Source organism: Aulonocara stuartgranti (genome assembly GCF_965226115.1).
Source record: "Aulonocara stuartgranti genome assembly, chromosome: 22".
Taxonomy (NCBI): Eukaryota; Metazoa; Chordata; class Actinopteri; order Cichliformes; family Cichlidae; genus Aulonocara; species Aulonocara stuartgranti.
This window is the reverse complement of record NC_138957.1, coordinates 12,231,669-12,253,291: the sequence shown is the minus strand read 5'-3', so window position 1 is coordinate 12,253,291 and position 21,623 is coordinate 12,231,669. Positions and strand designations below refer to the sequence as shown.

Sequence of the window (21,623 nt, the reverse complement as noted above, 5' to 3'; positions counted from 1 at the left end):
TGTTTTCTTTTATTTATGGAGCATTATTATTTAATGAATGCTCATAATTTAATTTTGAGTAATTTTTCATGTACATCTGTGCTGTATGTTAATAAAAGTGCCTGTGTGACATCTGGGACACAGCTTTGACTAAGAACTCTCTTTTTGTTCTTACTTTATGGCTTAAAAAAAAAAAAAAAAAAAAAAAAAAAAATCGAGATATATATCTTATATCGCCATCCAGCTAAAAAATATCGAGATATGAATTTTGGGTCATATCGCCCAGCCCTAGTTCAGGTGATATGCGTTTTCACGCCTGTTACTGATGGATGTTATTTCTGAAACGGTGCCCGACTCCTCATCTCAACTATAATCTGGATGCAGCGTCGGCGTTGTGTTTTGCTGCTGTGAGTCAACAAAAGGTCGACGGTAAAATGAGACAAGCAGCATGAATAAATTAAGCACCACAATAAGAGTTAGTCTCCCACACACACTCCCCCACACACACACACACACACACACACACACCTAATTTAAGAGAAAAGGCTTTGAATGATAAAGAAGTTATCCATATGCATGTCCTAGCAGGGAGGCTCAAACAGAGCTCAAAACCCCTGAGCGCACTTCTCTTCTTAAACATGGCGGCCAAGAGGCCACCAAAACTCAATCAATACTCAATCTGGAAAGAAGTCTTGGGCTTGTTGAGATTTTAACACAAATATTGCTAATATGCTCCCATGTTTATCAGGATGCACCACATACAGGAGATGAGGTAAAAGCTGCACTGATCATCGTGGACAAAAATGTCCCTCAGGACAGAAATGGAAGATGTCATTTAACCTTTGCTGCTAAACGCTGAGCTTTGCTTTAAACCCTCCTGCTTGAATACCGATCGCTTGTAATGGAGGGCTAATTAAATATGCACAGGGCGTCATATCCCAAAGAGACACCAGATCAGTGGCACCCAATAGCAGGAGACCTGAGTGGATGGGGAGGGGCCTGCAATCAATTCATCAATATTGGCTGTTCCCCTGGGGAGCAGGATAATCTAATAGGACGCACACCTCCCCCTTTATCAGACTTCCTCCTCTTTCTGCCTCTGGCTGTTGGATCCTTTTCTTCTTGTGCTTTTCTTACAATCTCTCCTTCTGTTAACGTCAGTGCTTCACTTCGATCTCGGCACCACTTTGTCACTCAGTGCCTTCCTCTTCCCGGCTTTCCTGTCCCATCCCTCCCCCGATGACTTCTCACAAATTCCAGGAGCACAGGACACACAACAGCGAGGAATGCAGCTGGTTTGGAGAGGAGGGGGTGAGGAGGATGAGGAAGGTGATGTGGGGTGGGGTGGGGTTGAGCGACTGACGAATAGCTGCAAATCAGCAGTACAGGGATCAAACGCAACTCCTCCAAGTGACTACTGCATGACCAGTTCTTTAATGAAATCCATGTTTAAGGCGGGTGGGAAAATAATTTTAGATGAAGACTCTTCTTATAATCATTTAGGGTGACAAATAGAGGGAATCAATTCCACTGAACACCTCTATCATCACTAAAGTTTAATATGGGTCATTCAGAAACCAATACCTCAAAGCTGTGTTATTTCAGGCTGCCATTTGTGCATGCTGTAACATGGCCAAGAGAAAAACAACAGGAGTCTTCTTTCACGGTAGCAGATCTTCGCTGCAAGGCCCTTCACACATTTTTAATCCTATCTGCTCCACACATGTCATCAACGGTCCTTGAGGTGAATCATACTCTCTCATACACACAGTGTTGGAGATTACATAACACCACCAGGCCTCTAGGAGCAAGGATCGATATTATTGACTTGCACAGAATACAGTCTCTTTAAGGCAGTGCTCTCTCTCAGCCTGCCTCTGTCTTCAGTACCTCTTTCAGTCTGAGGCAGGTTCTTTCTAGGAGATCGGTTGAAGTGGATTTGCAAGTTTTAAACTGTATAAGGACTGTGTTTTTATTAGAAATAGGAGAATCATGCCTGAGAGTTGTGGCTTTAAGTTAGGACCACAGATTGTACATGAAAGAGAGACACTGCCATCCTGTCGTTGCCCAGAGGTTAAATGCTAACATTTAATGAAACAGTGATGTGTCAAGTTATTTGCAAAGGACAGGGGTATTACACAGTCACTGATTTTAAAATTTAAAGGGGGAAAAAAAAAATGTCAAAAATTGAATCTGCCCGAGTCCTTTTACTGCTTGTCTTCCCCCTGCTGTCTCACATTTTTCATGTCTTCTCTCTAATACCCTATATTAATAAAGGTTCAAAATTCTTCCCCTGGAGCTGTTATGGAGGAAACCAGTTTTTGTAAAAGACTATTTACTTTCTTTTTAAAAAGGAGTTTAGTTAAAAAAAAAAAAAAAATTTACAGATGCAGCCCACAGGCTTTTGGACAGTGAGACACTCTGTAATTGTGTTTATGTACCACCACAACTTTGCATTACCTGTTTAGGACTTATGGTCATTTTTAAGTAAACAGTGCCCCAATTTCATAGGCTCAAAAGTAACTGGCCAATTTATTGATGAGCAGTGTCATGGTCAGGTGAAGCCTGTTCCCTGGTCACCCAATTACAAATTACATAAATATTCTGAGATGACTACAGGTGTTGGACTTGTATTTGAAAGCGTCTGACTAGAACTTCAATTGCCAAATCAAAATAACATTTGCCTCGAGGCGCTTTATAACTGTAAGATAAAGGTTCTACAATAATACAGCAACCTCCAAATAGCAGACACCCCCCTATCAGCAAACACTTGGCAACAGTGGGAAGGAAAAAACATGCTTTTAACGGGAAGAAACCTCTGGTAGAGCCAGGCTAAGAGAGAGGCCATCACTAGGATGGAAAACAAAAAACAAAGCTATCAAAGAGATAGCAAAGCTTTAACAGTCTGCAGACTTTGAAAGACCCAACTGTAACATTCACTTTTCAAACTTAACATGTGCACTGGTGTTGAAAATTGTTAATAGTTGACGCGTCGTTTGAAGCTTTGTAAGATCCCAAAACATGCAGGAATAAGTAGTAGGAATTAAGCGTGTAATAACGGACTGAAACAGAAGATGGCAGCACTGCATGTACAAGGATGCCAGCTGCCGTTAAACCCCGAAAAAGAAGAAGCAGTGTCCGGTATCGTAGCTGTGTCCAAATTCAGGAACCGCATCCTCCTGTGCCCACTTTTGTAGGCCGATTACGTTACAGCGACACGACGAAGACTGTCCAAATTTGAAGACTCCGACAAATGCGCCCTTCATTTTCCCAGATTTGAAGGATAGGTCGGGTGTATACTTCGTGGCCCAACCTATCCCAGAATTCATAGCGCGGCCCTGCTCAGTTTCCAACAATGGCGGCGGCTAGTTAGTTTTAATATTACTCTTATTTTTCTTTCTGGGTCACAAAATAAATGTTTAACATATTTTCAGGCGAGAATGTAGCTGTGTAAACCTCAAATATCTGCTCAGTTTATCAAGACACCAGATATTTTCAAAAGCGCTCAAACGTTTTCGGAGACGTCTGTTACCCACTAGCTCGATAGCTAGCTGGGGTTCAAGGCTCACTAGAGCCGGTGAGAACACCGGACTCCCGGCAAATAATTTTCAAACCCACCTCCGTCTTTCGCTACTCAGGTTAAACATGATAAAAGTTACTTAGATAACTTAAAATGTTATTGTTTGGCTTTTTTCAGTATTTTATTTGTTCCTGAGTAAAGCGGTTTGTCTGAGATTAAAGATAGTTTTTTACACAGCTGAATAAACGTCAAGCAGGCAACTGATTATCAGAAGTGTGAGATGCTCGAGAATATACTCCGGTGTCCTGTTATATTTTAGATAGCAAGGAGCACACGGCTGAGTTTATTAAATTCCACCGAAACAATCTGCAAATGTCATTAAAATTTAATAAACTATCATCTTGTCTTTATTTTTAGTTAGCACTTAAAGCTGTAAGCTAATGATAGTTATATAAGAGCAGATGCTGCTGGCGCAATAAGCTGTACGTTTTACGTCCAATGGATGCATGATCTGATTAGTCGACTAATCGCAAAAATAATCAATGACTAGTCGACTATCAAAATAATCGTTTGTGGCAGCCCTAGAGACAATTCTGACATGTCCAAAATATTGTAGATGTCACATCAGGCAGCACCATGTGCTTGCCATGAAGAAATGAGAACAACATGAAAAGATGTGAAATGTGGGTAATGCCATCAAAGTTGTAAATTCCACAGAGAACAGCCTGGAGGGGAGGCCTCGAGGCAGAGCAGACTCACCAACATTATTTATTACACACTAATGCGTGGCACGAGCAAAGGCTTCAGGCAGAGGGACATTCTGCTCGTCTACATCCAAAAGGCATGGTGACACAGAGGGTCAAGTACCAATCACGTCCAGACTGCTGGATCTTTGCACACTTTTATTGCTTGAATGTTATTTTGCTCCTATACCTTCTTGGTTCTTCTGCATTCGGCTCCACAGTTCACAAAAGCCTTGTGCTGTAATGAGAATGTTAAATGAAATGACGATTTCATGAAAATGGTAAACACCTTAGCTAACACATCATAAATACTATTATTGGGTAATTCATAATAGCAAAAGGACTAACATCAATACACGTTAATATTAGCCATTTAATCATTAAACAACTTTAACTTTTTAACATTTATGATAACCTATGTTTACCACTTTAATGTTGTTCAAACAGGAGGTCTGACCCCTGAAATTTGCCCCAAAATCATTGTTCAGTGTTGTGAACTTCAATTTTAGCTGTTAGTATTGCTAACAGCAACAGAGGCAATCGTGGCTCAAAGAGTTGGCAGTTCGTCTTGTAACCGGAAGGTTGCCGGTTCGAGCTCGGACAGTCTCGGTCGTTGTGTCCTTGGGCAAGACACTTCACCTGCCGCCTACTGGTGAAGGCCAGAGGGGCCGATGGCGCAATATGGCAGCCTCGCCTCTGTCAGTCTGCCCCAGGGCAGCTGTGGCTACACCTGTAGCTTGCCTCCACCAGTGTGTGAATGTGAGAGTGAATGAATAGTGGAATTGTAAAGCGCTTTTCGAGACCCTCAAAGCGCTATATAAATGCAATCCATTATTATTATTATTATTATTATTATTATTATTATTATTATTATTATTATTATTATTATTGTATGAAATGTAGGCATCCTAAATCTTAAAATTATAAAACTAAAAACAAAGAGGAGAAGCTGGAGAGGAAGAGGAGTAAACAGAAACTGATTCAATGACAAAAATAAATACATAAAAAAAATTTAGTGTTGATCTTTGTAACCTCAAAATCATGAATTGATTAATACACTGATGAGTTAGGGTGTGCATTTTCACCCGAATCTGACGTTGTGCTGCATTTTTGTCTTTTTAAATAAATGCCAATAGTTTCAGCACCGTCACAAAGCAAAAAGGTTAACTCCTGAGGGAAATAACAGCGATCCACAATGGCTGCAAGTTCCCCATATTTGTATTCACACAGCAGCAGGATCAATCCTGTTTCCCCTTTCCCACCATGCAATGCACTGGGAATGGGGGGGCACAAACTTCAATAGCCAATTTAAAAAAAAAAAAAAAAAAAAAAAAAAAAAATCACTGCATGCAGCATGCATGCGCTCCCTGCGTGCACAGCCGAGTGGGGGGAAGGGACGAGGGCCATGTAATGTCACACAGTGGTGCCACGGAAACAGGGCTGCTTGGGAAACTGAAAACAAGTTTGCTCAAAAAACAAAACAAAAAACTAATCGCGCACGCATTGCAGCAGTGAATTTCTACAGCTGCCCACTGGTACCAGACAATGAATAGACGTTAACCTGCTGGATTACTTTTACAAAGCATAGTAGTGTCAATAAAGCAGTTTACCATCACATCATTTGACCAGCCCGCAACACGCTTTATCCACAAACCAACACAAGAAAAAAAAAAAAAACCTGAGTTTTTCCTGCTGCCAAGATTGCCGGGCAGAGACACTTGGATATCTGTAAACTTACGGCTTAATTCAGCTTGTTACCAGTTAAGAGACTCTTGTTAACACGACCTTTAAACTAGATTGAGATTTGAAAAGGAAAAAATTGTAAGAATTTATTAAATTGCACAAAAAACCAAGCAATTTTCAGACCTGGCAACCATATTTCTGTCAGCCCCTACAAAGCACTTATGTTTGACAGCTGAAATTTGTAGGTATTTGTCTACAAAGGGTGACTGTCTATGTAGACACTTTGTATATCAGAACCTCGTCTCCTCCAAAGCCGACTCAATGATCAACAGCAGCACAAGCAGAAGATTGTTGTCTCCAGTGTTGTTGACAGTAAGCAGCTCCAGCATCTAGAAGGCCGACTCACAGCCCTGCTAGCAACTGCATGTCCGCATGTGCAGCCTCCTCTAATTTGTACAAATACTATCATTTTAAACTCAACTGAAGTAAATTGAAGTAAGCTGAAGCCAGCAAGATTTAGCAAGTTTACACTTTAATTTCATAATTTTAAAAAACAGCTGTGATCCAAACGCGTTTCCTCCTGTATTTTATTTTTCCACCAACAGTGTGTAAGAGCTCTGTGAGAAAACTCATGAACATTTTAACCCAGAATGAATCTGTTTAAAGTTGAATTCATTTAAAACATCTTTTAAATGGAAATGGTTTCCAAAGTTCAAAAAGTGACGCATGAGTACAACAGGACTTGCTTGAATCATTTAAATAGAGACCTTCTGTTAATCTGTGTCATCGCCTCAGGTCTCTGTGCTCTTTTCTTTAACTGCCTGTCAACACAAAGACAGAAAAGGTCAGAGCGAAAAGGAAAATTCCTAGAAGCTGATGTCACATGTCAGTGTGAATTTGTGAAAGGCAGTTTTATTCACCAGTGGAAAAAATAAAGCTTCAAGTAACCAAGTGATTAAGTAACTCACTTTATGTAATTACTATACTCAGACTGCTCATCTCTTTTTTGAAGACAACAACAAAACTTCAAACACTGCTTTTAAAGATAGTTATACTGGACTTCACTTGAAAGATGTTTTTATGTAAAACAAAGTTCAGCAATAAATATATTTCACACAATCACAAAGAGGCAAAAAAAGCTAAATAAATACTGTTGTTATCATTTTTAGAAAGTGTGTCGGTTTTAAACTTCCAAACACTTGATTACCAGTCCAGAATTGCAGCACACCCCATTGCAAAACTTCAGGCAGGAGCAGACGTCAGGACATAAGGTTAAGCATGTGCACGTACACACACGAAACCTTCCTTTACTAAGACATGACTTAGAGGCCACAATGTGAAGTGCAAAAAAAAAGCTGTCTCAGCTACAGCAGAGGTCCTTTTTCTTCAAACAGGCTGTTACACCAGGCAGATTTTATGCATCAGTCATCCTTCAGTGAGCAAACTAACTTCAGCATGTGCTGGAGTTAAATTAGAAAACTAGAGGAAGATCAGCAGAGTTACTCCACTTATGAAAGCCTAACCAGCCAGCATCAGCACTAAGCCACTTTGGTATGTTCGGGCTGGATAATCTGAGGAATAACTGATCCTAACATTCCCAGCAATCCTTGGAAAGCCATCTGGCAGACAAAGGTCCTTCGATGCAAATCACAGACACCTACTCTTATCTTTTGAGAAAACGCTCTGCATATCTTGTTCACAAAGTTTCTCCCTCCCCTCTTTGTTCCCACCATTGCTCTCTCTCTCTCTCCTCATTCTCAACACCTCGCCCCCACCCCCACCGGCCGCTGCTCCGCCCTCTTGTGGCAACCCCCGTTGGCTCGCTGCCACGAACACAACATGCACACGGACACTCCTGCCGATGTTTTGAAACTTAGCCAGCTACAACACGCGGAGGGCGGTGGCTGTAATACAACGATTTGATTGGACAGCCCCGCTGAAGGAAAAACCCACAGTCAGCTGGCCTCCTTTGCATGGACAGCATGTGAGTGATTGTGATGCGCTCACTGGAGCAGTGAAGTTTAAAAATAAATAAATAAATAAACTGAAGTAATGACACAGAGACGGGGCAGATAAAAGGAATAATCGCAACAATACAATTATGAAACGCAAGCCGGCAGAAAAGAGGAATTAAATGAATAGGATGTAATGTGCAGCAGCGTTCTGCCTAATAAACAACCCACATGCTCCATGAGCCTCAGCTCGTCACAGCCACCTCTTCCCCTCTTTTTCTTAACATAAGGCTTCAACTGTTATCTTGAAAGCTCATTTGCTGGAAAATATTCACAACGTATTTAATAAACTCTGACACTGGTTACAAAAACACAATGTTCACAGTCAGCCCGCCATCCTAGCTGTTATTCAGCATTTACTTTCTGTACTTTTGTAGCCAGTTCTCTGCACATTACTTATGCTCTGATGTTGCCACCTTTCTTTGCAGTCACCCTTCTTTGGTCTCACGTCCATCATCTGATTTGTCACACACCACAACATCAGCCCTGAAAGCTGAGAGATTCATTGTGAGTGAGGCTGCAAATAATGTCACAAAGTGAAGTGGCAGTAAGACCTGAAGTGTGAGTTGCATCAAAAACTGGTGCACGTGTTCCTCAAGCACAGAGCCATCACTCAAAAACTGAAGAAGCCCTAGCAATCACCACAAATCAGGCAATTAGCTACTCTTACGTATGAAAGGCTAAGATACTAATACAGACTAGCCCAAAACTAATATTATGAAGGAAGGATTAAGACTTGTTTTTCTATTTTCTTTTAAAGCTACAGCTTCCCTGCTACACATATTCTTAATATAAAACATTCAAATGACTGAAAGAAAGTCTTGGGTTATTCTGAATGTTTGTGGGGGTTTTTTTCTTAAGTTCTCTTAATTTTTACAACTAATGTGTATATCAGCTTTTTTCTAACTTATTGGAAAAAGAAAGCACGTTAGTCACTGGTCAAATCCAGTTGGTACAGTACAAAGATTACTTCTTCATGTTAGCGTTGCTTCTGTTTTGGAGGCATGGAGGAGGAGGACACTTAACATCTTAATGATTAATAAACGTTCTCTTTTGTTGGAAGAGGAAACCTTTAATGTTGGAATGTGAGCCAGAGTAAGTAGCAAATGTGATTGGTTTGCCTTTTGTGTTGAACAACTCAGCGTTATCACACAGTGTTTCACTTGCACAAATGTGCAATCTTTCAGAAAAAGCAGGTCATGGAAAACACATCCAAAAGTAACAACAAAGCATGCAAACTACCGCAACTGCATCAAACACCTGCTTAAAGCCTAAAGACTAAATAAAGTGAGGTGGACAAATTATGACTGGAAGCTGTGCAGTGTTACCCAAATAAAGTCAAATGTGTTAACAACACAATCCCACCGAGTGAGGTCAAATAATGGCCAATTAAAACCCCATTTGGACACAGCCACGGAGGAGGAAGTGGCAGGCTCCAGGTTTTGAATGGGTTTTAAATCCAGTTGTCAGAGAGAATGTGATAAATGCCTTCCTTTCTATCCATTAAATTTATATGGCCCAAAGTCCTCGAATGGACTTCAAAGTCAACACACACACACTTCCCTTTAGCCTACATGAAACACAGTCACAACACACAGGAAACAAGGAATGCTTTCTAATTACTAGGCACATGTTGCACATTAAAACTCTGGAAGTCCAACTTCATATAATCCAACTCTGGTGGCTGTGTGGAAACACACACAGAAACACTAAAATCCTCTTCAGAGGATAACTACCTACAGATGGGAGATGCTCTTGGATGAAAATGCTGCTGCCACACTCGTACAGATACTTTGAGTGATGAAAAGAAATCACTCGCTCCTCAACAGCAACAGCTGCTACATCACGCCGAGGAGACTTTCTGCATCTATAATGGTCATCGTCTCTGACTCAGAACAGAGTGCTGATGAGAAAGACAGGAGTCGACAGAGGAAATACCCGGTGTGTGTGTGAGTGAGAGAGAGGGGGGAGAAAGAGAACCCAGGAGGTATAAACTCAAGTTACAGGAATTCCTCTGGCCTTGTATCAGCGTCAGTGTTGGGTTAGGTTTCCTTACAAACATTCTGTGTTAGCGAGCTCTGGGAGAGGGGGGAGTAGCGCTCAGGATCACAGAGCCGAGCATGCATGTGTTTTAAGTGACCACATTCCTTGGCAGAACATGACAATGGTTCAGTAAAGTTTAACAAATAACAAGATGAACTGTGGAAAAGCCTGACAAACGCTCCTCACCAGTAGTGACTTTAAATCCTGACCCAACTGGTCCCTGAGCAGATACGAGAGCACCGTCAAAGTAATTAGTTCAACTTCACCTCATCCTCATACCGCTGCACAATTTAGGTACTCACTGCCCAGCATCCACTTTGTGCCTGCTCTCAGGCTGCTCCACCAACCCCCGAGACTATTTGGGCGTGTGCTGCTGAAAAACCACGCACGTGCACAACCACCCACGTAGCTATGGCGACAACAATTTAATTTGAAGCACAGGGTGACATTCTGTGGGATTATCATACCATTATCCCTCTCTCAGACCAGGATCCATATGTATTTGGGTATTGGAGGGTGACACCACAGCAAGCAGAGGGCACTCCTTCGATGTAATCCAATTTTCCATTGCTGCTTCACACTAACACACAGACGCAGCGTGGGACACTCTCTGCACAGTCCAGATTAGGAGCAGGGGCATTTATGCTGCTAAAGTAGACCAACATATTCACTTGGCCGTCATCTATAGTGCAGCAATACCAGCTCTCCAGCCAGAAGCATTAAGAGCAATTTAAAACTCAAGTTTTAAAGTTAGATTTCTTTTAGAGGAAGAGAATAAAGTCATAGAAAGCTTCAGCCATAAAAAAAAGAACTCTGGATGACCACAGTTCATTAACCCAAGTTTCTCCACCATCTTCTTGACAAGAGGATAGCATACATAAAGTCACAAATTTAAATCTTTACATCCTCATTTCGCATTTTATTTTTTTTCCTCATAAATCAATCAATATCAGCATGCTGCAGCATTTGCGAGCAAAAAGTTGATGGACATTACTGATGCAGTAACAGTGAAAGAACAGAGCTGGTTAAAAAGCTTCACCCAAGATATGACCTCCCAGGCAGAAAATATTCATATATCAGTGCATTCCTGACTGGTAACAAGATTGTGTTCTTGTACTTTTATTTGAGGTTTTCAGCCAGAACACTACAACTACAGGCGTAGTTGACAGTGCTGTGTCACTGGATATAATGCTGAGTCACTACTATTGCAATGTGATACTGCTGTTGGCACTGTTTGAGAAGATTCACACCTCAAATTAGACGGTGTGTCATCAGCACCTGAAGCTACCTGGAAAAGGAGGATGGAAAGTGCTCTTGATTTGCTCACACTCACAAGTGCTGCTGCCTGCAAACATGAATAAAATGATATTCCCTTTTTTTTTTTTTACATTTTAAATGATAACTAAATTTAAATAAAATGTTAATATTACCACATGTTTTCTTGAAATGTGGAATATCTGCAGTGCAAACCAGTTAACATTAGCCATTTGACGATTGATCAGTATCGTCATTTATAACAGCCGGTAGAAGTCAAGAAGAGTCGAGAGAAACACCCTTCAGCAATGTTGTGACAGTTGACGTTGTACAGAAGGTGCTCTTCAACTTCCTTATTGGACACATGCTTTTGGAACGCCACAAAGCGCCTTTTAAATTACAACCTACTCAGATCGACTCTTTTTCCATAACAATCGAGTACCACATGCATAATGTGCGTGGTCGTCATCATAGTAATGCAGCCGAGCGTCCTGTGATGCAATTAATATGTAACGCGAACGCGACAACAAAGGTGGACATCAAGGCGATGATATATCTGCTGCTCAGTCTGTGGCTTTTTGTCACTGTGGTGTTGTTTTTGTAGCCATTTCCCTTGTTGCCAGATTTCAAAAAAAGCTGTTTTGATTTTTGTGAACAATTCTTAGCGAGTATGCATGGACCGGTCTATCACATCTTATACTGTGTGGCCAGTTTCCTTTACGGCCTACAGAGCTTTGTCTCCCATCCACAACTCTTCACTGGCAATTCCACCAGTTGGAAATCAATCAAATCCAAGCTGTAGCCAAAATACCTTAAACGAGTCATCTGTAGATTAAACCAGTAGGGTAAATATGCAAACGGCAAGAAAACTCAAGCCAGAGCAAATTAAGATTCATTATACGGATTCTTTAAAGGGGGAGAGGGGTGGCTTTCTCCATTACAGCTAATGAGGTTAAACATGAGTGAGGGTTTCAGCACGTCTCTCCAACACCATCACATCTTTTCTTACAATGCTTGAAGAGGCTGAAAAACCTGATCATGCACAGAGTATCAACAGACAGGATTCCCACTGCACGTCAGCAGCTGCCAGTACAAACAGTCGAAATAAGAAGCATCAGCTGCTTACAATTAACACCAAACCTTTACACGTCTGCAGACTGCACTGCATCATTTCTTTTAGTGTTTCTCCAAACCAAACCGCTGCCTGAACCAGTGTTCTTCAGAATGTTTTCTGGGGGAGTTTGGAAGTTCAGCACATATTATCAGAAGTCCTTCTGGAGTCAAGTTTTGCCTCTTAATGGCCATCTTGAATCTCAGAACAGCTCAAAACAGTACCTCAGTGGGCTTGCTTAACTCTTCAGATGGAACAGCTCCTAGAAAAACTCTTGAGGGCTCTCGCAGACCAAGCCAGCCTCGAAGAACTAGCCCAGGCAAAAGCCGCACATAACACCTCTCGACTTCTGCTAAGAGTTACACCTGAATACACACAGAGCCTACAGCTGATGGCCAGCTGAACGCCAGACAAACATGAATATCTGGATTTACATGAGAGGGAGCAACTAGTCAGAATATATTCTGCAGACGGTCAAGCAGAAAACCTTTATTGCTCTAGTACATGTCTATTTATAAAGGATAATTCAAATATAGAGCCCCGTGATCAGTAACTAGCTCCCATGATGCACACAATTACAGTACATAAACATCTGATTAAAACTTTGCTGTATAAGAGTATTGAGAGGCCTTTACATTCTCATACCCAGAACTGTACGAGACTATATGTGGTTTATGAAGAAGCTATACTGACTCACTGTGCACAAGTGAAGCCGTAAATGTCAGTAACTGGATGACAGAAAAAAAGATGTGAAATTTATCACTTCAGCGATTACATCAAATTATCTCCTATTGATACTTTGTTGCCAGATATTAAAATCATGTTGTCACTCTTAAAAGGTTTCCAACTCTTAATAGATCAGCAATGATAATATGGAGCAAAGAAACCAATCCCCTACCTCAGACAACCTAAGAAATTGTCTTTCAAATGGGTTTCGTGTAAACTATAAGGCAGACTAGTATACAGGATTTAGTATAACACAAGAAACTGATTTTGATGAAAAACGACCAACTATAAAAAAGCTAAAATTGTTTCTCCCGTCAGTCAGAAAGACTAGGCAGTTGATGAAAGTTTAAGATATGATAGACACAGTCCTGGATGCTGGACAATGTCTCAGCTTTCTCAGTGCTTGCAGGCAAAGAAAGACTCGCCTGCTCCTGTGTCATTCCCTCCCCCAGGGCTGAAGCTCTGAGTAAGTGAATGGGAAATGAAGCCCTTACTGGAAAACTGAACCCACCTACTTACTGGCAATGGACAGGGGGTATGCGGGGGTAGGGGTTATTCTAATAAAAAAAAAAAAAAAAAAAAAAACACTTAAAAAAACAAACAAACTTAAATTGGAAAATTAAATTGGAAATTTGAACTGGGCTTTAGTGATTAGTTGGGTTACGTTTTTAAACACTGCCCCATTTACTTAAATTTCACACATTTTAACGAACACCGGGTAACTGAACCCCACTCACGCCAGTAAACAGCTAAAAGTAAAGCAAGAGGAAGCTGAGCTAAACAGCGCTAATGGTGGGGAGGCAAAGTCATTAAACTGATACTTTACTTGGGAGACATTACCTGTGTTGTTACATTATTGTTGGCAAAATTAAATGGCAACATTTGACTTTCCTAACATCTGTTTCAAACAGAGAGGGTTAAGGCTGTTTGTTCTCTTTTTTACCCTTCACAAGCCTCCGCCTTGTGGGTGCTTTAAGGCTGAGCACTTAACACACCCTGAGAAGTTTTTGAGCACTAATGACAGGCTTTCCCCTTAGGTATCTGGGGGGCCTCAGGCACAGCACGTAGAGGGTGAGCATTTTCAGGCTGTTTTTTCAATCATCTGTGACAGCCACCATTTCTCCCTGCTTGTCATGGATTTATTTCCTGTGACACACTAACACACAGCACAGGAGCCTTCATCACCTCCGGCAAATAAAACTGGGCTAACCACCCTAATGCTCCAAAGGCACCAACAGCACAAATACAGCTGATACGTGCAGGTCATTGGCTCAAATTAGGCAAGCCGAGAACTGGGAAAACAGCCACACCCCTAACTTTAAGCCTTAGCAAATTCTAAATATCCCCCTCCTACATTTGTTATTAAGGGTTAAACCACTCATAGAGACCAAACATGTGTTTTAAGCCAGACTATAAACAGGTTTATATTTGCTTTAAATGCATTTTAACATGAGACTCTATGAAGAGAGACTTATTTTTGGAGCTGGCCTCAAATGGCCAATCAAGGAACTGCAGTTGGGTTTTTCGTGTGTGAAATGATGGTAGATTTGTGTGTGTTTTGCTCATAAAAAGGTTCATCTTGGAAACAATGGAAACAACAGTCCCCAATGCATTTCTGTTCTTATATTTCTGTTCTTATACTCACAATTAGGGGCCAATAACTATAGAGATTGACAGACCACGTGACTTTCGCGCATTGCATGCCGGGAACTCGTGGCAAAACAATCCAAGTACCGCATCAAATGCGAGCATTTGCAGCACCGCAAAACGTTCATTCTCCGGTTCCAATACCTTCTTGCTTTTTCTTTGCTCCCCAAAAAAGTTATGTACAAAACGAAGAAGAGCAACAATGCCAGTCCGTACAAAGACAGACTTGATGAAAAGTCAAAGAAAGACACGAGGAAAAAAAAAAAGAAAAAAATCAAAGGAGTGAAAGGGTTAGACCCTTACGAGCACACAGAGTGGACAAAATACGTTAGCGTGCTGCCCAACTTTCACCACGCTAATTATACGGTTCTTGGAGTGAGTGCATACACTCATGAAGTTTAGTAACTTCAGGTCACTGCAACAAGCCCAGGTACAGTTTACCGACGGATGGGTACAGGACCTTGAAATGCACCGTGTAGAACGAAAGACCATTTTCATTTCATTTTCATTTATTTATTTAACACTTGGTACAACAAATCAAACAAACCAACCACACTTTCTATCAATAAAGCACTACAACCATGTGTGAAAAGGAGCAGGAAGAAGAAAATATTCTTATTAAACCCCGCCCCCTATCTACATTCCAACTTATATTACAAGTGGGCACCAAAAATCAGGGAACAAACTAATATTAACATTTATCTCCGGTCCTAACCCAAACCAAATGACCAATTTACAATCAGAATATACCACTCCACATAGTAACAAGGAGAAAATAAAATAAAAATAAATAAAACAAAAAATTATAATGGATCCATTTTCAATGAACTCCAATTTCATTCGCATTCTTCATATTGAGTTATCGTTTTAAGCATGTAACACTTTTTAAAACAATGTAAACTTATACAATTCTTTAAATTATAATGAAGAGAGTTCCACAGTCGTATACCCCTAACCGTTGGACTCATTAATCTTTGTGTAGTCCTAGCTAACTGTATAATTTTAATAATTTTGATTTTATAAATAATTTATTTGTATGTTCTCTATATTTAACATTATGAATCATTCATATCACTTTCTTCTGTAATAAGTTTAGAGGTTTTATAGTATTCTCATATGTTTTCCCCCAAACTGCAACACAGTAACTAAAATATGAGAAAAACAATGAAAAATATAAAATGCGCATTGTTTTATAATCTAATAAATCTCTTACATTTCCCAAAATATAAATGCTTTTAACCATCTTCTTTCTAATATAGTCAATATGTGATTTCCACGTCAAATTTTCATCTACTATTACACCCAAAAAATGAAATTCAGTAACTCTTTCAATCAATTCTCCATCAATGGACATAATGACTTCATCCTCCTTTAGACGATTGCCAAATATCATGAATTTTGTTTTTGTCAGATTCAAAGATAATTTATTTACATCAAACCATTTTTTAATCTTAACATCTCAGAAGTCATAATTTCAACCAAATCTTTCAAATTCTCTCCAGAGCAATAAAAATTTGTGTCATCTGCAAATAAAATAGAATTTAACCTTTTTGATACGTCACAGATATCATTAATATATAAATATATAAGTTTAGGTCCCAAAATTGAACCTTGAGGAACGCCACATACAATCTTCAATCTTTCAGAGGTATTGCTGAGATAATGTACATATTGCAACCTATTTTCTAAATAACTCCTTAACCAATTCAATGCCACTCCTCTCACACCACAGTTATACAATTTAGAAATCAAAATAGAATGTTGTAACGTATCAAAAGCTTTTTTTTTTTTAAATCAACAAATACCCCCACTGTATATTTATTATTATTATGGGTTGCAGATGAAATATCGTCAATGAAAGTCAACAATGCTAATGCCGTTGATCTATTTTTACGAAATCAAAATTGATTTTCATTTATTAGTTGATATTTTTCAATAAAACTATCAAGTCTTTGCGCAAAGAGTTTTTCAAGCACTTTTGAAAACTGTGACAAAAGAGACACTGGCCTATAATTGTTAAAACTATGCTTATCTCCTGATTTATATAAGGGTATCACTTTTGCCACTTTCATTCGATCAGGAAATACTCCTGATTGTAGCGAAAGATTAAAAATATAGCAAAGAGGAATCCTTATACAATCTAAAGTCTTTTTAATTATAACCATGTCTATACCATCACAGTCAGTAGATTTTTTATTTTTAAAATTTTCTACAATTGCTACCATTTCTTTTATGGTAATATCAGCCAAGAATATGGAATTAACCATTCTATTATCTCCTTTCCAGGCTTCCTCATATTCTGGATCGTCATTTTTCCTAATTAAATTTGCTAAAGTAGGTCCAACATTTACAAAAAAGGAATTGAATTTGTTTACTACTTCAGTCTTGTCTTCGACAACTTGATTATTCTTAATAAAATAATTAGGCCGATCTAAGGGTGTGTTCTTGTTACCCAATACCTCCTTAAAAATATTCCAAATGCCCTTAATATTATTCTTGTTTTCCTGAAAAGGTTTTTTATAGTAGTCTTTCTTGGCTTTCCTCAATATTAATACCAACTTATTTTTATAAACTTTATATTTCATTTCCGCATTCTTTGTTCTATGTGTTATATAATCCCTATATAAATTATTTTTCTTTTTACACGCATTTGCAAGACCCTTAGTTATCCAAGGTTTCATATTCTTATTCTTTTTCTTATGCTTAAATGCTACCAATGGACAATCATCGTACGTATCATAAGTTTACCAGTCTCACAAATAGTCTTCATAAATACACATTCGTTAACAGTTTATTAATGGGAACTTTGAGCTAAACAGTAATTAATAGTGGAAATACCTTCTGGTACGCGTTACAGATATGTAGCAGTGACAATAATATTGTATGCTGTAATCGTACTGGGCAATTAGTGATACAAAAAAACCTGTTTTATCCTGTGAATAAAAGTATATGTTTTTGTCAATGTACCATGGTAATAACAGAAGCGAAACCCAATATTGTGTCAGGACAATTTACTATTTATGCACAATAAACACAGGAGCATAGCGCGACAATTTCTGTTCAGCGCCAGACTTGCTTGTAACCTATATCACCAATTATGTTAAGAAAAATGACGTATTAACTGCTAAAAAACACTGACCTTTGTGGGAATGCTTGGAGCAGACTAACCTGTGAGCTGGAGTGTTATGGGACGTTATATTTGGTCGTTGAATGGCTGCAATCCAGGCCATCCGTCGGCTCTTTGTTACTTCGGAAACATGGCTCGAACAATTTCTCTTCAACGACGTAATCCGATAACAATTGATCTCTTTACCCGTCGGCTTCCCGTGGCTGACATGCGACCGCTAGTTAATAATACAACAGCTTCTTGCCATTTTTTGTTTCTTTTTATCGCTGTGTAACCAATTTCAATTGAAAGCCTGCGTGCGCTAGTACCTCTTGCCATGAGTTCCCAGAATCCTTTGCGGTTTTACCCCTGAATGACGTCACATTTTCAATCTCTATTGGCCGATACTGGCCTTATAGACCGATATTGACAAATAACCTTTACTGATGTTAGCTGCATCACATCAATCCCATATTAGTTAAAACTTGTCTCATGGCAAGTTCAAACCATAAAACAAGTCAATTACTTTTGTTATTTAACAAAAATCAGCAACAAATGACGACAAAAACAAAGATAAAAAGACATCACCATCACCTTCTGGCTGATGGTGATGACAATTTGCTTCAGTTTAGAACAAAGCAAATAGCCGTCTGGTCATGAAAGGGCACATTTTCATAAAGTCAAACCCTTTATTTCTCAGCGTTGTATTCTCAGTGTGCACAGCGAGCCTTAAGTCATTGCAAGGTTCTGTTAACAATGAATGGCATCCTGCGGCGTCTACAGCGTTTAACTGCTGGGACAAGGCTACACATGCTGCTGCAACTTAAAAGATTGATGTGCAACCCACGTCTGTTATTGGTTATGTGAAAAAGTTAGCTCTGCTTTAACATTTGCAGTCTATTATTCTGTTTAATTAAGTGACTTACTAGAATGCAGGTAAATGTACCGGGTGATATTCTGCACTGGTCTGCATCTGCTGACCACTCTCGATCAACCGGTTTGCTGACCTGCTCGGGCAAAACTGCGTTTTGTTTCTAGAAGATGCGGTGAGAACTATTTGGAAGCAACTCAACAGAAACCAGAAGTGGGTCAAAAATGACATTCCAAGACCTCCTGCTGGTGCTATTTGTTATTCTTCCTGACCATATGACTCTACCAAGAAAAAGCTGTTTTCCTGTTTGACGGGCCTTTGTAGTTCTGCCCAGATCACACAGCGCACAAGGAGAGAATTCCAACTTGTCTTTCCCATTACCAGAGCAAAAGTAGATCTCCACAGCATGTCCAAAGCCAAGAACTTCTAACAGTCAGAGAAACATGTGTGCACTTACTACAGGGGCCTCTGTCTGCCCTGAATGGATGGTGTGGTACAGATTAACCAGACTCTGTGTACACACAGAGCGAGAGAGAGAGAGAGAGTGTGTGTGTGTGTGTGTGTGTGTGTGTGTGTGTGTGAGAGAGAAAATCCAGCTTAACACACGTGCCTGTTCATCTCCAGGGTACTAGGTGAAGAGCCAGTTAGCTCCCTTTGAATCCAAGGCCATATGGCCCCCCAGTATGACTCCATACTACATACTGAGACTAAAAACTAGCCAGTATCTATAACATACTGGTACTATGAATGAGTGTTTGTCCTCCCCAGTGCTGGACTTACCTCGCTGTCGTGGTGCTGGCAGTAGCTCATGCGATCCTGGAACAGGGACAGCAGCGCGAAATTGTTCTGCAGGGACTGGGCGAGGGACACTGACATCCCTGGCTGGCTGGCGTTGCTGTTAGCGTTGACCCTGCTCAGATGGAGGTTCTCTCCCAGGCGCTCGATGAAGTGGTCTTTGGTGAGTCGCACCCGCTGGTGTGCTCGCACGCAGTTATCACACAGGTACTCCTGGCAGTCAAGGCAGTGGGATGTGGCCAGGTTCTCCTCGTCGCAGGAGCTGCACTGAGGCTCTCCCAGGTGGTGCGAGTGCAACAGGCTTCCACGTGACGGATGACTGAAGCCAGAGGAGCCTCCACCCAGACCTCCCCGGGAGTGGTGGTGGTGGTGGTGGTGGCCATTCTTGTTCTGGATCTGCTCCTCTGAGCTCACCACCACATCCAGCAGGTTGCTGAAGAGGAAATTGGAGGAAGGCAGGGAGTCCACTCCGGCCTCTGAGATGGACACCTTCTGGTCGCAGGTGGGGCACCGCAGCTTCAGCGGGTCCCCGGGACTGCGCTGTCCCTCCAGGCACTGCCTGCAGAAGGCGTGCAGGCACGGCAGAACGTGGAGCCTCTTGGTGGTTTGGCTGGAGGAAGACGAGGTGTGAGATGAAGACGATGAGGTAGAAGAGCTGGAGGAAATGGGAGCAGAAGAGCCGCACAGCTCCTTGCAGAGCGGGCACGTCTGCAGGTCCGAGTCGGGAAACGAAGCCATCTGCAGCGTCACCAAAACTGGGCTCAGTTTACAACATGCACGACGACGAGGCTGAGGTATTCATTTGGAGACACATCAGCCCGTTTGGGGTGTGTAGAAGATAATTATCTCTCCGCGTTAATGTGGTGTTTGAGGTAGATTCAACGATTTAAAAAATGAAAAAGGAAGAAAGATTTGCCACAAAAAACAAAACAAGGAGGTAGCCACTTATTCATAAAGTTATTCAAAAACAGTTGTGAGATCAGATGAAAAATCAGAATACTTAAATCAGTTGTGTGAGGCGTTTTTTTCTCTCTTTAGCAGAACCGACAGTCCTCCTTTTAAATACAGCATTCAGCAACAGACGACGCTGGTGCTTCCGTGGAGAAAAATAGTGCGATGCTGTTCGGGATAGCTCATAACATAAACCCGAAAATGGAAAGATACTGGGTCGGCTGGGGGGCTCGGTCTCTCCTCCCCCACCAGATCGGCAACATGACTACAGGACAGAGCTACAAAGCAGCACCCGGACGAGTAGCTACCTCAAATTTTTTCCCTTTAGTTCTCCGTTATCGCTAAGCCTCCAAATTCAGACCGGTGTGGCTGACCGTCGGGATCCGTTCAGGCGGCCAACGGTCGTATGGTTGTCGCAGCGCGAGCCTTGGACCGCGAGAGCTTAAATTATTCATCAAAGCAAGGGTATCATAGCGTGCCTCTGGTCACCGAGGGTTCACCAACAACCACAGCGAGCCTCCAACAAAGCCAGACCACAAGACAGCGCGTCTATCCCCAGTGTGGGAGAATTCACCGGCCCACCTTGTGAGGAGGCCCCCTTCCAGCTCACCTTTCCCCGCTGCTGGTCGCTCCCTCCGGGTTCTGCGTGGAGGAATGCGCAGGGTTTTCTCCCCGGCTCGGTGTATGGGGGTGGGGGTGGGAACGGTGGCTTACAACCAGGTGAAACTCGGTACAGCGACAGTTTGGACCTTTAATGTGCTGCTGCTGGTTTTTCTTTTATTCTCGGATGAATTTTTTTTTTAAAAAAAAGTCAAATTAAAAACAAGCTGTGCGCTCTCATGCGCGTGCTGCTGGGCTTGCAGCTCCTCGAGCTGCTCTTATCGGACTGAGGAGGAGAAATGGAGCCAGCTACTTCCGCCCTAGGGGAGGAGAGAAGGGTGTGCGCCAAACGCACGCTCCCGATAGCTGGGGGTATGTGGTCACGTGCGCGTGAGTGCGAATTTAAAGGGATTCGCTGTCATCAATTTACCTTCCCTTCATAATATACTGCGCGTATATTTTATTATAAAAGAGTATAGTTGTTGTTTTTAGTTTAGACTAGCTAATGGCTGCCGAAGTCGAGAATCTGGGCCTGAAAATGTCAATTTTACTGAGTAACCTCAATGGTGTTCTTGTACATGC

At 41.1% G+C, this 21,623-nt stretch overlaps 1 protein-coding gene across 1 annotated transcript in view; it reads right to left on the bottom strand.

The window, feature by feature from the left end:
• Positions 1-21,360, bottom strand: part of trim71 (tripartite motif containing 71, E3 ubiquitin protein ligase) — a 39,938-nt gene extending 18,578 nt beyond the window's left edge. The window contains exon 1 of the mRNA XM_082520771.1: positions 19,476-21,360. Coding sequence (XP_082376897.1) covers positions 19,476-20,228 — 753 coding nt within the window. The 5' untranslated portion in view covers positions 20,229-21,360. The remainder of the gene's footprint in view (positions 1-19,475) is intronic.
• Positions 21,361-21,623: the final 263 nt, after the last annotated feature.